Source organism: Podarcis cretensis (assembly GCF_951804945.1).
Source record: "Podarcis cretensis genome assembly, chromosome: 14".
NCBI lineage: Eukaryota > Metazoa > Chordata > Lepidosauria > Squamata > Lacertidae > Podarcis > Podarcis cretensis.
In genome coordinates this window covers 18,585,289-18,602,688 of record NC_137183.1, presented here as the reverse complement: position 1 = coordinate 18,602,688, position 17,400 = coordinate 18,585,289, and the positions used below count along the sequence as shown (strand labels likewise).

Below are 17,400 nucleotides of genomic sequence, written 5' to 3'. Positions count from 1 at the left end.
CTTAATTATTAAGTTGCTTTGAGTTAATTGTGTGTGTGTGTATTTAGTTGTTTAGTTGTGTCTGACTCTTCATCACCCCATGGACCAGAGCACACCAGGCACTCCTGTCTTCCACTGCCTCCCGCAGTTTGGTCAAACTCATGCTGGTAGCTTCGAGAACTCTGTCCAACCATCTCGTCCTCTGCCATCCCCTTCTCCCAACATCAGGGTATTTTCCAGGGAGTCTTCTCTTCTCCTGAGGTGGCCAAAGTATTGGAGCCTCAGCTTCATGATCTGTCCTTCCAGTGAGGACTCAGGGCTGATTTCCTGAAGAATGGATAGGTTTGATCTTCTTGCAGTCCATGGGACTCTCAAGAGTCTCCTCCAGCACCATAATTCAAAAGCATCAATTCTTCAGCGATCAGCCTTCTTTATGGTCCAGCTCTCACTTCCATACATCACTTAGTCGTGTCACAAAGAGTCAGACACCGCTAAACGACTAAACAACAACAATATATATAGTAACTCAAAGTGACTTACCAAAAGGCACAGGCATTAAAACCAAGGCCTTTTTCCAGCACCTCTCAGGTGAGCTCCATTGCCATTACAGTGGCACCTCGGGTTACATACGCTTCAGGTTACATACGCTTCAGATTACAGACTCTGCTAACCCAGAAATAGTACCTCTGGTTAAGAACTTTGCTTCAGGATGAGAACAGAAATCGTGCGGCAGCGGCGGCAGCAACAGGAGGCCCCAGTAGCTAAAGTGGTGCTTCAGGTTAAGAACAGTTTCAGGTTAAGAACAGACCTCCAGAATGAATTAAGTTCTTAACCCGAGATACCACTGTATAAGAGAACAAGGGAGGCGTTCATGGTGAGTTCTGGCACCTCTTTTTTTCTATATAAAAAAGCAGTGATTAAAACCAACATAAAACTTACACAGAGTAAAAAGCCAAAAACATATTCGTAGTAAAAAAAGACTTTGAAGGAGACTACAAATAAGGAAAGCCCCCCCCCCCCCATTAAATGCCATTCATGGTTGGTGGCACCACAGGTCTGTCATCCCTCCCCATGAAGGCAATAAAACATTGCAGCTGGTATCCAAAGTCGTTGCCAAGTTCTGCAGCTTCTTTCAGTTCATTTCTCTAACACCACTCCTTGCCAAATTCTCATCCCTACAGGAGACTATACTGATTTCTATTCCTCCCGGCAACATGCTACAAATGTCGGGGTGATGTTCCGTGGAAAGGAGAATGCTCTGATGCCCAACTGGTCAGTAGTTGTGTTCTAAGAATTCCAAGGTCTCAAATATAAAATAAAAGTTCATAAATGTATTAGGCAAACACATACGTAAGTGTATAAGCCATTGGTCTGAAACAGTACAGGAGAACAATCCTGAAGCCGTTTTGACTCTCCCAAATAGACCTCAAATATTTCTATGCAAGGAAGAAGGAAATGGGAAAAGCATTCTGATTGTCTTTTGACTGTAGGGTCTTACACCTCCCATTTCACATACAGTCTGGCAAGTATCTGTTAAGCTGAGCGCACTCTCAAATTTCTGCTGAAGACCGCCTCCTTCTGTGATGTATGCATGATGTTTGGGGTGGTGGTCTTGGGCTACAGGGTGGGCAATTTCAAAAGTATATATAGGGGCTTGCACACCATTGTTCGGGGTTCTCCTCCCTCCTGTGTGTGGGGAGTGGGGACCCTGTTGCAACAGTTCCTAGAATAAAGATCAGGCTTACTAGCCGCTTTGCTTCTCAATTTACTCTGGTTGTCCTCTGTTATTTTCTCCTACCAATAGGGAACCCACTTAAGGACTCTCTCTACAGGCTCCAGAATACCCCAAAAGGGAAAGGGAGCAGTTTTTCTTATAACAGTTGCTTTTCCAACGACGTTTGGGAGGGGTTGAGTGGGGAGAAGCATCATTTGGGTGTCCATTCAAGGATAAAGCATTATTTGGATGTGATGAGTGAGAGGATACTCAATGAAGCAATTTGAACCCTTGTGGACTTTCCATAGGCATCTCGTTGGCCACTGTGAGAACAGATGCTGGACTAGATGGGCCACTGGCCTGATCCAGCTCTTCTTATGTTCTTATGCATTGAGCACATTCTCCTTTTAGTTGATGATCACAACCCCCCGTGATGATTTCTCTTTTCAAGGTTGCACTTGCCAGTTGGGTACCACGGACGTGCCTCTTCTGTCGTTGTATCTGGGACACCCATCAGGAGGCCACTGGGACAAATGCGACCTGATGATGGTAAGCCTTTTGGCCTTCCACTCACCATCTGGTTTCACATTTATAAACGGAATTAATATATAAGCGAAGAGTCTCGAGGTGTCAAATTAAAAGAGAGAGATTCCTTTCTGTTTGGTACGATTTTAGTATACAGTCGTACCTTGGTTTTCGAACACCTTAGTTCTTGAATGTTTTGGCTCCCAAACGCCGCAAACCCAGAAGTGAGTTTTCCGGTTTGCGAACTATTTTTGGAAGCCGAACGTCAGACGGAGCTTCCACGGCTTCTGATTGGCTGCAGGAGCTTCCTGCCGCCAATCAGAAGCTGCGCTTTGTTTTCTGAACATTTTGTAAGTCAAACGGACTTCCATAACGGATTCTGCTCGACTTCCAAGGTATGACTGTATTTCAGTTGATATAACAACTCTTCCTTTCCTATGTCTGTCTCCCCTGAACAAGTGAGTAGTACACATATATTGTATTATTTACATGGTGAGGTTAACGTAAATAGATTTGGCTATTATTACTCCCCTTCTTTTTCTTCTGTAAGTACATTCATCTTGTTTCTACATCTCTGGACTGATTTGGGTGTTTATTTATTGTTTCTTGAGGGACGCAGGTGGCGCTGTGGGTTAAAGCCTCAGCGCCTAGGACTTGCTGATCGAAAGGTCGGCGGTTCGAATCCCTGCGGCGGGGTGCGCTCCCGCTGCTCGGTCCCAGCGCCTGCCAACCTAGCAGTTCGAAAGCACCTCCGGGTGCAAGTAGATAAATAGGGACCACTTACCAGCGGGAAGGTAAACGGCGTTTCCGTGTGCGGCTCTGGCTCGCCAGAGCAGCGATGTCACGCTGGCCACGTGACCCGGAAGTGTCTCCGGACAGCGCTGGCCCCCGGCCTCTTGAGTGAGATGGGCGCACCAACGCCAGAGTCTGTCAAGACTGGCCCGTACGGGCAGGGGTACCTTTACCTTTACCTTTATTGTTTCTTAGCTCCTTTGTGGTGAGAGGCTTTGTCTCATATTCTGTACTGCAGAATAGTCTTTATCCCTTTTCCTGACTTGTTTAAATAAGTCTTCCCTTTTTAAAAAGCAGTTGATCCATGCATGCATAGCAAGGTGGCATTGTCAAACTTGTAAACACCATCGCTTTCCCTATTAAAAGAAACAGCATGCTTACTTTTTGTATGTGTTTGTTCTGTTTAAATCACAGCAAAACCCCCGGTGTTTGGTGCTTGCAAACTTTTGGATATTGAACTGGAAATGGTAGGATTTTATTTGCTTATGTTGTCCCCTTCATCTCTCTACCCCTGGTTTTAAGAACCCTGACCAAAAAAGGGGGGGGGCAAACAAGACAACCCATCATTAAAAGAAACATATAAAATTTCAGAAATGCAAATTCTCAAAATTGAAACGGTCAGAACTCCCCCAAACCATTTACATCTTTTCACAAAAGAAGAAAAAGAACAGCCCTAACTAGTTGACACCATTTTGGATTTTTAAAAATTGCCTGCAATTTTCTCTCTACTAGTGCTTATAAAGCAACAAACTTGTCTATAAGGAGAAAGATGAAATTAATTGGTGAGGAAACAATTTTCAAATTCTCTTCACTTAAAAATGCTTTTGTTTTTTTTTTTTAATCTAGTGAATTTCTGTCTACCTTTAAACAACAACACCACCACCAATAAACCTCTGAGGCCACTGCATGATCAAATCAAAAACCATTGAGTTGTTTACAACTTAATTATATTCAGAATAAACCTACTGAAATTAATAAGTCCAAGTTAGCTATATCCATCAGTTTCAGTGTAGGACCAACGCTTCAATTGGATTGGCCCAATTAAAGGAGCAGGGGACGCAGGGAACATAACAATAAAACCACAATTAGAAATTAAAGCAGCAGGAAAATAGGACATATATCTAGGAGCACGTTAATGTTAGGAAGGATCTAGGAAAATAAATACTACAATGTTGTTGTCATCATTGTTATACTGCAACTACTATTAATTCAATTTCTTATGCACCCTTCACCATAAGGTCCCGGGGTGAGTTAATGACCATTTAAAATACATTATTAAAACAGTTTAAAACAAATTGCACTCACAAGAGTAGGGTAGGTCACACAAACACCATCTCAGGTGTCAAAGTTCAGGGAAAGAAGAGCATTATGATGGGAACTGCATAATGATTTGATTTCCTCTCATAAGAGCCCTGAGGCAACTCATCAATGAAAACGCAACCATTTAAGCAGAGTTAAAACCACAGTTCAAAATAAGACCAGATGCTCAGCAATCAAACAAACAAGCTTGCATTGTGCTCCAAATCCTGGCTGCTGTATTTGTCCTGTTTGCACAGAAAGTGCCATGTAAGAATCAAGGAATTGGATGGGATAAGCTGAGATGAGTGCATGTGCTTCACCATGTTGGTTCTTTTGTATAAAATGGCATATTTCCATTTTTGGAGCATATACCCTAACAAAACCACCTCCTGTATTTTCCCAGGCTTTCTTTGTAGGCCCTGGAAACAAACCTGGAGAGGCGGTTCCCATCAGCGAAGCTCACAAGCACATCTTTGGGATGGTCCTTATGAATGACTGGAGCGGTAATGAGCCCTGCTGCTCTTCCCCACGGCAGGAATACTCTTGCTATGCTTTTGTATTAGACAATGTAGTGAAATGAGGCAGACTTTTGAAGATTCCTTCAGGAGAGCAAAGATATAGGAAGCGGCCTTATGCTGAATCAGACCATTGGTCAATTGAGCTCAGTATCGTCTCCACTGACTGCCAGTGGCTCTTAAGGATTTCAGACAGCAGCCTTGAACCTATGACCTCCTGTACGCAAAGCAGATGTTCTGCCTCAGAGCTAGTGTTCTTCTCCAGTTAAACATTTGAACCTGTCATATATCATGTCAGACCATTGATCTGTCTAGCGAAGTATTGTCGTCAACGTCTTCTTCTTCGGCGACCACTTGTAGCCGAGTAAGATTGTCTTCCATGAACACGGTTTTAACAGTGAGTCCATAAGTGACTATGGAGGCCAATTATGGATCCACACATCCTTCCACAGTGGGGACAGAGGTTTCCAGGCTGGAGTTGATCACGGTGAAGGTTTGCCAAGTGTGCCTTCCTCTTAGTGCATTTCTCCTTTTCATCCTAAGTTCAAGCATCTTCAAAGCCCATGACACCTTTGGTAAAGGCTGTTCTCTAATTGGAGCACTCGCAGCCCAGTGTTTCCCAGTTGTCAGTGTCTATACTACATTGTTTTAGATTTGCCTTGAGAGAGTATTTGAACCTCTTTTGTTGACCACCAGCATTACGCTTTCCATTTTTAATAGAGTAGTTGTTTTGGAAGGCGATAATCAGACATCTGAACAATGTGACCAGTCCAATGAAGTTGATGTTGAAGAGTCATGGCTTCAACACTAGTGATCTTTGCTGCTTCTAGTATACTGGCATTAGTTTGCCTGTCTTCCCAAGTGATATGTGAAAAATTTCAGAGTATTGTATACACAGTATTGTATGCACCAGCTGGTTGCAGCTCTCTAGGTCTTTCCCAGCAAGGGAGGACTTGAGTCAGGCATAGGCAAACTCCAGCCCTCCAGATGTTTGGGACTACAATTCCCATCATCCCTAGCTAACAGTGGTCAGGGATGATGGGAATTGTAGTCCCAAACATCTGGAGGACCGGAGTTTGCCTATGCCTGACTTGGGTAATATTTCGTAATATTGCACCCGTGTGAGGCCAAAATTTGGCACCCCAAAAATTGATATTCCCAGTTATGGATCTTCTCAATTTTGTGCCCCTTCATTTGGGCATCCTGTGCAGTGGAACCACCCTCACTGCCCTAAATTGTTCCCGGTCCTACCTGGACATGCCAGGAATTGACCCTGAGTCCTCCTGCATGCAAAGCGGATTCTCTTCCACTGAGCGACAGCCCCTCCCCTGAGAAGCAGAGCCTAAAACTTATATATACAGTGGTACCTCAGGTTAAGAACTTAATTCATTCTGGAGGTCCGTTCTTAACCTGAAACTGTTCTTAACCCAAGGTACTATTTCTGGCTTAGCGGAGTCTGTAACCTGAAGCATATGTAACCTGAAGCATCTGTAACCTGAGGTACCACTGTGTATCTGTATCTATATCTATATCTATATCTATATCTATATCTATATCTATATCTATATCTATATCTATACAGTGGTACCTCAGGTTACATACGCTTCAGGTTACATACGCTTCAGGTTACAGACTCTGCTAACCCTGAAATAGTGCTTCAGGTTAAGAACTTTGCTTCAGGATGAGAACAGAAATCGTGCTCCGGCGGCACGGCAGCAGCAGGAGGCCCCATTAGCTAAAGTGGTGCTTCAGGTTGAGAACAGTTTCAGGTTAAGAACAGACCTCCGGAACGAATTAAGTACTTAACTCGAGTTACCACTGTATCTGTATCTGTATCTATATCTATATATCTGTATCTATATCTATATCTATATATCTGTATCTATATCTATATCTATATCTATATCTATATCTATATCTATATCTATATCTATATCTATATCTATATCTATATCTATATCTATATCTATATCTATATATATCATCTCTTTCCTTGTCTCCTAGCACGTGACATTCAGAAATGGGAATATGTCCCCCTGGGTCCATTTCTGGGCAAGAGTTTTGGCACCACCATCTCTCCATGGGTGGTGACTATGGAAGCTCTGATGCCGTTTGCACTGCCGAATCCTATCCAGGTTAGCAAAAAGTGATCAGATGTATCCCATGTGACTTATGGGAAAATTTATTCTACATGACTTATGTGGAAACAAGGCTACTTGTCAGGTGGGTGGGGCATACATAAATAACAAAGATGTGCATGATTCCCCACCCCAATCCAAATTATGTCCCGACCTAGCACTTCGAAGCACCCAGGGTTGGATGAAGCATTAAGCAAAATGATCACGGAAATGGGGGGGGGGGCACCACAGAAATTTTCCTTTGCCAGATTTTGCCACCATTTTCTATGGTGCAGTTGAACCAGGTTCAGAAGAATCCCACAATACAGTGGTGCCCCGCAAGACGAATGCCTCGCAAGACGGAAAACTCGCTAGACGAAAGAGTTTTCCGTTTTGGAGGTGCTTCGCAAAACGAATTTCCTATGGGCTTGCTTCGCAAGATGAAAATGTCTTGCGAGTTCCTGCGGGGTTTTTTCCCTCCCCCCCCCCCTTTTCTAAGCCGCTAAGCCGCTTATCCACTAAGCCGATAAGCCGCTAAAAGCCGCTAAACCGCTAATAGCGCTAAGCCGATAAGCCGTCAATGGGCTTGCTTCGCAAGACGAAAAATCCGCTAGACGAAGAGACTCGCGGAACGGATTCTTTTCGTCTTGTGAGGCACCACTGTATGTGCATTGTAAGTTCAGTGCAACAACAGCAAGAAAGGAAAAACAAGATTCAGTTGTGCTGAACTTTATAAAATAATTGCAGAATAATAATAATAATTAATAATAATAATAATAAATTTTATTTATATCCCGCCCTCCCTAGCCGAAGCCGGGCTCAGGGCGGCTAACAACAATAAAATAGTGCAACATTCTAAAAACATTTCATTATAAAAATTAATTAAAATCAAATTGATGGCAACCATTAAGCTAAAGCTAAAGTTCTGTGAAGAAGGCAGTATTTTATGATTTATTGTTGTTTGTATTTTGAATTATATATAAATATAAAGGTAAAGGGACCCCCGACCATTAGGTCCAGTCGTGACCGACTCTGGGGTTGCGGCACTCATCTCGCTTTATTGGCCGAGGGAGCTGGTGTACAGCTTCTGGGTCATGTGGCCAGCATGACTAAGCCGCTTCTGACAAACCGGAGCAACGCACGGAAACGCTGCTGACCTTCCCACCGGAGCGGTACCTATTTATCTACTTGCACTTTGATGTGCTTTCGAACTGCTAGGTTGGCAGGAGCAGGGACCGAGCAACGGGAGCGCACCCCGTTGCGGGGATTCGAACCGCCAACCTTCTGATCGGCAAGTCCTAGGCTCTGTGGTTTAACCCACAGCACCACCTGCGTCCCTATATATGGGGGCACCAAAATCTTTTTAAGTGCTGAGGGCCTCTAAAGGTCTTAAATCCAGCACTGGGAGAGGCCTTGATCTGACCTGGGGACAACCCGAGTAAGATCCTGGCTCCACCACCTTTGGGGTAGTAGATGGTAGAATTTAAAGATTGAACAATGAAGGAATCCAGTGCAACTTTCGTGCTAGCAGAATCTAGGTGCACAACAGCTGGTTCTTGTGCAACAGTGGATTTAGTTGTGAAACAGCTTGCGCTTGTGTTTTTCCTTGTGCAACATCATCCTGCCAGCGCAACAAGCGTACCACTAAGGGACTGTAACCTAGCAGTACCTTGGATGCAGCCCTCTGTTTTCACTTCAGAACTGATAGACACTTAACCACTTGAGTCTGCTATTATAGAGGGGTATATGACGCTTCTTTTGCTTCTTCAAGGATCCCATGCCACTGCCCTACCTCTGCGATGATCAGCCTTATACTTTTGACATCAACCTTTTCGTTGCTATTAAAGGTACAGTACTCCCTCCTATGATACATTTTCATTTCATTCAGGCTTGCGGAGCGCCAAAATAAGGGGAAAAAAATGGGAGGCCATAAGTAAATGATGTATTAAAAGAGTCAAAACGCCAACAGTACTCTGTTAAGCTACTAAGGCCCTTCTATTCAGCCTTGTTTGTAAATTCTAAGAAACAAAAAACAAAAAAAACTGCAATTTTGTAAGGTTCATTCTTTATTTTGATTCAAAATGGTGTCTAACTGTATTCAAACATAGACAAAAATATTCCTCTTGTTTTTCGGAACCATCATGCAAAATGTGGTTAAAATCAATGTAGTTTTGGAACGGTTCAGTCTTCAATTTTGATTCAAAATGGTATCCAATGATATTCAAACATAGGTGAAAACCTGTTCCTTGATATCAGGAGGCCCTAGGTAAAGGTAAAGGGACCCCTGACCATTAGGTCCAGTCGTGGCCGTCTCTGGGGTTGTGGCGCTCATCCCGCTTTATTGGCCGAGGGAGCCGGCGTACAGCTTCCGGGTCATGTGGCCGGCATGACTAAGCCACTTCTGGCGAACCAGAGCAGTGCACGGAAACGCCGTTTACCTTCCCGCCAGAGTGGTACCTATTTATCTACTTGCACTTTGACATGCTTTTGAACTGCTAGGTTGGCAGGAGCAGGGACCAAGCAACAGGAGCTCACCCCATCGCAGGGATTCGAACCGCCGACCTTCTGATCGGCAAGCCCTAGGCTTTGTGGTTTAACCCATAGTGCCACCCGCATCCCTCTACCAGGAGGTCCTAGAGGTGCCCAAATGCAGAGTGAAGAAAACCTCTCAAAAGATATAGCAGAAGATAGTATCTTGATGATACTTTAGATTAAAGTTGCCTTTAACCAGACATAGGCAAACTCGGCCCTTCAGATGTTTTGGGACTACAACTCCCATCATCCCTGACCACTGGCCCAAAACATCTGGAGTGCCGAGTTTGCCTATGCTTGCCTTTAACTGTTATGCTACATCTCACAAATAAAAGAGGAAGTTTTCCTTGAAATAAGAAACGAATGGTAACTCTAGCATATTAGAGTTCTAATACGAGAAGTGCACTCCTTGCACAAAGGTTTCTTTATTTAATTCCTATTTCACCATCATAAAATTCCTGCACAGACAAAACTCCCCTGCAGAAATTAAGATGCAGTTGATATGGAAAAGTTCCACGTGGTAATTGCATCTATCAGTTTTTCAATCTGTATACCCCTGTGCAATGGCTGTTTATGGTGGTGGAGCAACAGCAGACATTAAGCCCTCCAGCACACCATCATCCCTGAACATTAGCCATGCATGCTTACTGGAGCTGATGGGCGTTGGAGTCCAAGAATATCTGGAAAGCCACAGGCTCCCCACCCTTTAGCCAAGCCATCTGTGATGTTCAGCGTTTTGTGCAAAAGCCTGTTATACGCAGCTTTCCGATTTGCGCTCTCCAGTTTTTCCCTCCCAGCTGGGTTAATTACTTTTACCCTGCCTTTTTCCCCAGCAAGAAGTATCCAAAGTAGCTGATGAACAGAAGATAAAGCATAATGCAAAACGTTAGCAGAGTTAAAACAAACAAGAATATTAGATCAGACATTTGAACCAGAGAGCGATAAAAAGCTAAGAGGAGCTACCAATTAAAGCTACGTTAAACTCTCACACCGGCTGAGGGTTTTCTTTAGATCTCCCTTCTCAGTACACACTCCTAAGATATCTCTGCAAGGACAATTTCTACCTTGGAACAGAAATAGGGAGTAAATTCTATGGCAAATCCCAGAGGAAAAGGTTTATGGTTTTGTCGAAATGTGCAAGACTCTCTCTGTGTGTAAAAGGAATCAAACTCCCTTGCTTGAGCAGTTTTATGACAGGAACTGTAAACACCTCAGTCTGTATTCTGCTGGAGTTGCACATTGCCTTACTGTAAAGTTGGATTCTTGCTGTCATACTTCCACCACGGTGAAAAGATTATGGACAAAATGAACAAGTGAAACCTCCTCTATAAGGTAAAGTAAAGGACCCCTGGATGGTTGAGTCCAGTCAAAGGCGACTATGGGGTTGCGGCACTCATCTCACTTTCAGGCCAAGGGAGCTGGCGTTTGTCCACAGACAGCTTTCCAGGTTATGTGGCCAGGATGACTAAACTGCTTCTGGTGCAACAGAACACCGTGACGGAAATCAGAGCGCACGGAAATGCCGTTTACCTTCCTGCTACAGTGGTACCTGTTTATCTACTCGCTCTGGTGTGCTTTTGAACTGCTAGGTTGGCAAGAGCTGGGACAGAGCAATGGGAGCTCACTCCGTCGCAGGGATTTGAACCACCAACCTTCCGATGGGCAAGCCCAAGAGGCTCAGTGATTTAGACCACAGCGCCACCCGCATCCTCCTCTGTAGTACTGAGATTGGAAAAGTATAAAGTTGCACCTAAAGTGTGTTGTCCAGAAAGCCGCCATCCAAACCGAGGGATTGCCCATCCCTACAAATATCAGACACAGAACAGCTCTCACATATTTGCTGAATCTATATTTATGTTGACTGCAGTTACTTGGACACAGGTGATGGTATTTAAAACACTGCGTCCTCACAATCCTCCTTACTGCAAACTTATTGATTTGTTTTCAGGAGATGGAATGAGCAAGCCTGCTAATATTTGCCGCTCAAACTTTAAGGTAAGAAATGTTTTCTCTCCCGTGTTCATGGTTGAGACAGGATTTGAAGTGGGCACTGCTACAAACCTCACACCAGCCATTGAGCCACATTGTCACCTGTTGAGTGCATACGTACGTATGGTATGAATGGCATAACAGCAGAAAGGGGAGGCTTCTGAGAATCTCAGTTAGTTCATGGAAGTAAAATTCTGTTTTCTCTGTGTGCGTGTTTTCACAAATGTTAGGTATGCATGTCTGTTATGTGTGCATATTATATTATATTATATTATATTATATTATATTATATTATATTATATTAATGCTTGCTATTTTAATAAATATATGCATTTATATGCACACTTTACCCTAGTTATAAGCATTTTTGTACACATTACTTGGCTGGGGAATTGCATTACAAAATCCAGAAAGTGCAAATTTTGAAGGATGGCCGTGTTTCAGTTTGTGCATTGTTCTTGGGAGTGCCAATTATATAGGTTTATCTCTAAATGCAAACTGAATCTAATTTCTCCCCCATCCCTAAGAGGAGCTCACTAACAGAGCAGGTGGTTTGCATGCAAAAGGTTTTCCGGTTCAATCCAAGACACCTCTATTTTAAAAGGACCCAGTGGTGGGGAAGATCTCTCTGGCTGAGACCCTGGAGAGAGCTGCTGGCAATAAGAGGCAGTCATGGGCTAGATGGAGAAACCTTGTATAGGGCAACACCCCATGTATCTCCAATACTCTAAAACCCTCTCCTCTCTTTTATCTTGCAGCACATGTACTGGACCATGAAACAGCAACTGGCTCACCATACTGTCAATGGCTGCAACCTCAGACCTGGAGACCTCCTTGCCTCTGGAACCATTAGCGGGCCTGTAAGCATTTAATTATAGGGACGTGGGTGTCGCTGTGGGTTCAAGCACAGAGCCTAGGACTTGCCAATCAGAAGGTCGGTGTTTCGAATCCCCCCGAACAGGGTGAGCTCCCGTTGCTTGGTCCCGGCTCCTGCCAACCCAGCAGTTCGAAAGCATGTCAAAGTGCAAGTAGATAAATAGGTACCGCTCCAGCGGGAAGGTAAATGGAGTTTCTGTGCACTGCTCTGGTTCTCCAGAAGTGGCTTAGTCATGCTGGCCACATGACCCGGAAGCTGTACGCCGGCTCCCTCGGCCAATAAAACGAGATGAGCGCCGCAACCCCAGGTTCAGCTACGACTTGAACTAATGGTCAGGGGTCCCTTTACCTTTAAGCATTTAATTAACCATACCCTGATTGTAATGCATCGTATTTGCAGTAGAGATGACGGGAAGTTCCACCAAATCTAGATTTTAAATCCAGATATAGGGAGTCCAGTACCTGTGGATCCACTGAGTCCCAAGCCATGTCTGATCCAAAACAGATCCAGATAAGACCTTCTGATGTTTCCATGCCCAGCATGACATAGGCACGCCGGGGTTTGGAGGTGCCCCCTTCCATATTAAAAACAGCTTCCTCCCTGCTGGCCCATCCAGTATGAATTACTGGAAGTAAATCCATAGATTGTTGCCCATGCATAGCACATCAGAAAAACTGGGAGCCGTGGGAAATGCAGTTTTCATATTTCCCGGTGCCCCTGGACGCAGTGTTTGTGTAGTCCAGGCTGTAGGTGTCATAATCAAAACTGGATCCCCCCCCCTTGCTGCCCACCACCACCTGCCTCTAGTGCAGCGGTTCTCAACCTGTGGGTCCCCAGATGTTGTTGGACTACAACTCCCATCATCCCCGACCACTGGTCATGCTGGCTAGGAATGATGGGAGTTGTAGTCCAACAACATCCGGGCACCCACAGGTTGAGAAACCCTGCTCTAGTAGGAGAGAGAAAAAGGTGGAAGCTGTTTTCCTTGCACAGTGAGAGAAGAATGCTGAAATAGGTTTGTCTCCTTTTTTGTACTTGATCAGGCACCTTTGTGGAAGGCTTTGCTATGTTTTGTTTTAACAGACTGTTCAGAGATTTTAAAGGCTTTAGCTCTAAAAAAAACCAAAAACCAAAAAAACCATCCCTCCAGGATCCTCTTGCCAGGCCACATCCCTTGCCAGCCTTACTTTGCATTATCCTGGTGTATTTTGCCTGGTTGGAATATATTGGTAATGGATCTTCCTTGCCTGGATGAAGGATAGGTATGTGGGTGTGTGTTTGTAAGTGTGTAGAAACTAGCTTACTGTCAGGCTCCGGGGACTCGACTTCCTCCCCCCCTTTGGCCGTAGATAAGCAGGACAAAGCAAAAAGAATTGCTTACCATTTAAAGAATCTTTAATGATCACAGCAAAAGAACAAAGCAGACATTCTCGGAGTGAAGGTGCTCCCCATTAAGGTTTCCACCCACTTTCCCCCTAGTCACTTCCGCGCCTTGCGACCTGATCTCGCAACTACCGTGCTTATTGTATCGCCACCTTATCTGCTCTACATGACCTTGGACTGATAGGCTGGGCACTTTCCAGTAAGAGAGAGAGAGAGTCTGTTAGCTCTCTCTCTCCCAGTTCTTCTTCACTTTGCTGTTCAACCCCCAGTTCGTCCCAACTTTTGTCTTCGGAACGATGCCCCTCTGCAAGCCACTGTTCCAAATCTATACTGCTCCACTGCACCTGGGTAGTTTCAGGATCCTGGTCAGGAGCAGGGAGAAGGGGAAGCGCCCACCATTCCTCACCAGAGCAGTACTCCTCAGCCTGGTCTTTGACCCTTACTACACCTAAGTAAAACTTGCATTTGTTGCTCCATCCCTTTTTCTCTCTGGGCCTGTCCACTCCTGACATGTGGCTCTTGGAAGGTTGCCCCCAAAGGACTGCAGCCATGGATCTGAATTTACTTCCCCAGCCCTCCTTCCACCAGTGGGTCCAAGATGTACAGCAGCAGTATATCCACACAGAGAGATGATGCTAAGTACCTGTTTTCAATTTCTGCTTGAAGGATCCCGAGAACTTTGGTTCCATGTTGGAATTGTCGTGGAAAGGAACAAAAGCCATTGACCTTGGTCATGGCCAGTCTCGTAAATTTCTGCAGGATGGAGATGAAGTCATTATAACAGGTGAGTGTGTTTGAGGGGTAGGATGAGATAGAGTACATATCAGGGTCAGCATGAGACTCCTTAGGGTAGTGATAAAGTGGGATATCAAATCCAAACTCCTCCTCCTCCTCCTCCTCCTCTTCTTCTTCTTCTTCTTCTTCTTCTTCTTCTTCTTCTTCCTCACGCCCACACATACCCCACTCACACAAAAAAACAAATCTCACTACAGCCAACCAAAGACATCCAATCATACCCTAGGCCGTCCCCAACCTCTCTCACCACCATGGAAATACAACAAGCGAATACAGTAGTAAGAGAACCCACACTGTGATGCTGACACAAAACCTCACACATACCCTAAAAATAAGAATAGAGGCATTGCCACCTGACCCCACCCCACTCACCATTCCCCCATCCCCCTCTTTTTTTCCTAACCTAACACTGTATGCAACACTAATGTCTCACAACAAATGAAACTGATCTGTAGAAAACGCTACTTGAAAAAGAGAGAACACATGTATCTTTGTAAACTAAGAAATCTTTAATAATAATAAAATTATTATTTTTTAAATCTTCCATATCTGAGATGTAAAGCCAAATAGCGAACGCAGCTAAGCGACGCCAGTTAATCTGAGGCTGATGGCTGCTGATCTGCTTATGTGAATTCATCCTGCAATCTCCTTCAGTCCATCGCTTGCTGTGATATCCGTGATGCCTCTGGCACAACCAAGAGTGATCCTTTGCTCCTTGGCTGCCAAAAGCATCACAGTCTGCTTCCTACTGGTGCTATTTTTAGCACACCTGGAAGCATTGATGGAGGAGGCGAACAGGACGTTTTCAGGAGTGCTATGAAGCCCCGGCGCATAGGAAACCACTGAATATGGGTTAAAAAATCCCAGGTGTCAGGATTTGCCATGGACATGCTGCAAGTCCCTGCAGGCCACCCCAAAGTGTTGGCCACAGGCAAGGACAAATCTAGTACAGTGGTACCTCGGGTTACATACGCTTCAGGTTACATACGCTTCAAGTTACAGACTCTGCTAACCCAGAAATACTGCTTCAGGTTAAGAACTTTGCTTCAGGGCGAGAACAGAAATCGTGCTCCGGCGGCGCAGCAGCAGCAGGAGGCCCCATTAGCTAAAGTGGTGCTTCAGGTTAAGAACAGTTTCAGGTTAAGTAAGGACCTCCGGAACGAATTAAGTACTTAACCCGAGGTGCCACTGTATGAAACTAATGAGGCTTAAGCTTAAGGACCCCTAATTCCTCACACACACACATCCCATAACTTGAAAACTATAAGGCATAGGAAGTATTTGTTCACACTGGTGACTTTGGCATGCGATACAAATCCAGTACAGCAATTTTAATTAAAATCTGAGATGCAGTAGTTAATTAAAATAAAATAAAATGGGGTGGACTATCATGAAACAACCTCATTGAAAAAGGTAACTGTGTTTACCCTGGCCTTGTTGCAAAGGAGCCCCCATGACAGTTCAGGGCCCCCAAAATGTAGGTCCGCCACTGGCCACAGGTTAAACAATACAGTGCTAGATGGACCTATTGTTCTGACTTGCTGAGAGGCAGGTTCCTGAGTTCCTAATAGGTTTTAAAAGGCGTTCTTTAACTTTCCAAAAAAAGACACAACAAGGACAGTAGGAACATGAGAACTGCCTTCAGCCAGCCTGACTCTTTGCCCGGCTAGTTCAGTATTGTCCACTCCGACTGGCTTTTGCACATATGATGGTTTGATTAATGGCCTTGATAGCTGGTGCCAACTAGCAAGTGCACATGTCCGGTTAGGAGGAAACACTCTGGCAATTCTGAATGCGGCAAGAAAATGCTAATTCATGTTTGCGCTCAGAGAAGGCGGGAGAGCCACATGCAGCCACCAGGCCTGAGGTTGCCTGCCCCTGGTGTAAGGGAAATTGCCATAAGCACATATGGAACACAGTAGGTGCCCAGATAAGGAGTAATGCATTGCTTAAGTCAGTTAACAATAAAATAGAATTGTTGCCAGAAGAGGCTTCCTGAGAAGAACAAAAACAAAATAAGCACTCTGGCAGACGACCTTGGGAAATTCCTTCCTCAGTTGTGGGGCCACAATCACAAAGGCCCTGCTCCTGCCTTTGAATGACTTCTTTCCATCATTGGGCTACTGATCTTAACAAATGAGGGAGCTTTCGTGTGTCATATGTCCTCAATCATTTTAGTACATTTTCCTCAATCCGCTTTTAACAGTTATCGTTTCCTGTGTATGTGCTTTCTCATCCCACAGGCTACTGTCAGGGAAACGGTTATCGCATTGGCTTTGGCGAATGTTCCGGAAAAGTGCTCCCAGCCAGACCTGTCTGATTGCTTTCTTTGGAGGACATCCCAGAGGGGAGAAAGAGGAAGAAGGGCCCTAAATGTTCTCTCTTCCATTTTTTTTAAAAAAAATTCTGACTTTGCTGTTTGTGGGCATGGAGAAATTGAAGATAACACTGTTGGGGCTCTCTCTCCATATTTCTAAAATGCTGTGGAGGTTTCAAAAACTATGGAGAACGCTTAATTGTTGGCATTTTTACTAACAGTATTTTTTAAACAATAAATAGTGAATCTAGTTGTCTTCTGTGCTGCATTCCATTAATATCAATGTGAATCTATTTGAGAGGCTATTTATGTTACAGAGAGTGGCATTTTCTGTACCACAAATTACCACATAGCTCCAGTGACCGTTTTTATCTGTAAACTGGCTAGAAGAGGTGGTGCTTCTGAGCATTTACTGACTGCCTCTGTAAATAAGAATGCTAATGTGGTTTTTTTTTACATGTTTCCCTCTTGTATATCCATGTATACCAGAGGTTCCTGCCAACCTAGCAGTTCGAAAGCACGTCAAAGTGCAAGTAGATAAATAGGTACCGCTTCGGCGGGAAGGT

The 17,400-nt window shown here is 44.4% G+C and overlaps 1 protein-coding gene across 1 annotated transcript in view; it reads left to right on the top strand.

Moving 5' to 3' along the window:
• FAH (fumarylacetoacetate hydrolase) overlaps positions 1 to 17,093 on the top strand; it is a 28,158-nt gene extending 11,065 nt beyond the window's left edge. Inside the window, exons 5-14 of the mRNA XM_079954345.1 lie at positions 1,161 to 1,251; positions 2,145 to 2,242; positions 3,425 to 3,477; positions 4,713 to 4,812; positions 6,829 to 6,959; positions 8,713 to 8,788; positions 11,422 to 11,468; positions 12,221 to 12,322; positions 14,389 to 14,506; positions 16,761 to 17,093. Of these exons, the coding sequence (XP_079810471.1) occupies positions 1,161 to 1,251; positions 2,145 to 2,242; positions 3,425 to 3,477; positions 4,713 to 4,812; positions 6,829 to 6,959; positions 8,713 to 8,788; positions 11,422 to 11,468; positions 12,221 to 12,322; positions 14,389 to 14,506; positions 16,761 to 16,837 (893 nt within the window). The 3' untranslated portion in view covers positions 16,838 to 17,093. The remainder of the gene's footprint in view (positions 1 to 1,160; positions 1,252 to 2,144; positions 2,243 to 3,424; positions 3,478 to 4,712; positions 4,813 to 6,828; positions 6,960 to 8,712; positions 8,789 to 11,421; positions 11,469 to 12,220; positions 12,323 to 14,388; positions 14,507 to 16,760) is intronic.
• The last annotated feature ends 307 nt before the right edge of the window (positions 17,094 to 17,400 follow it).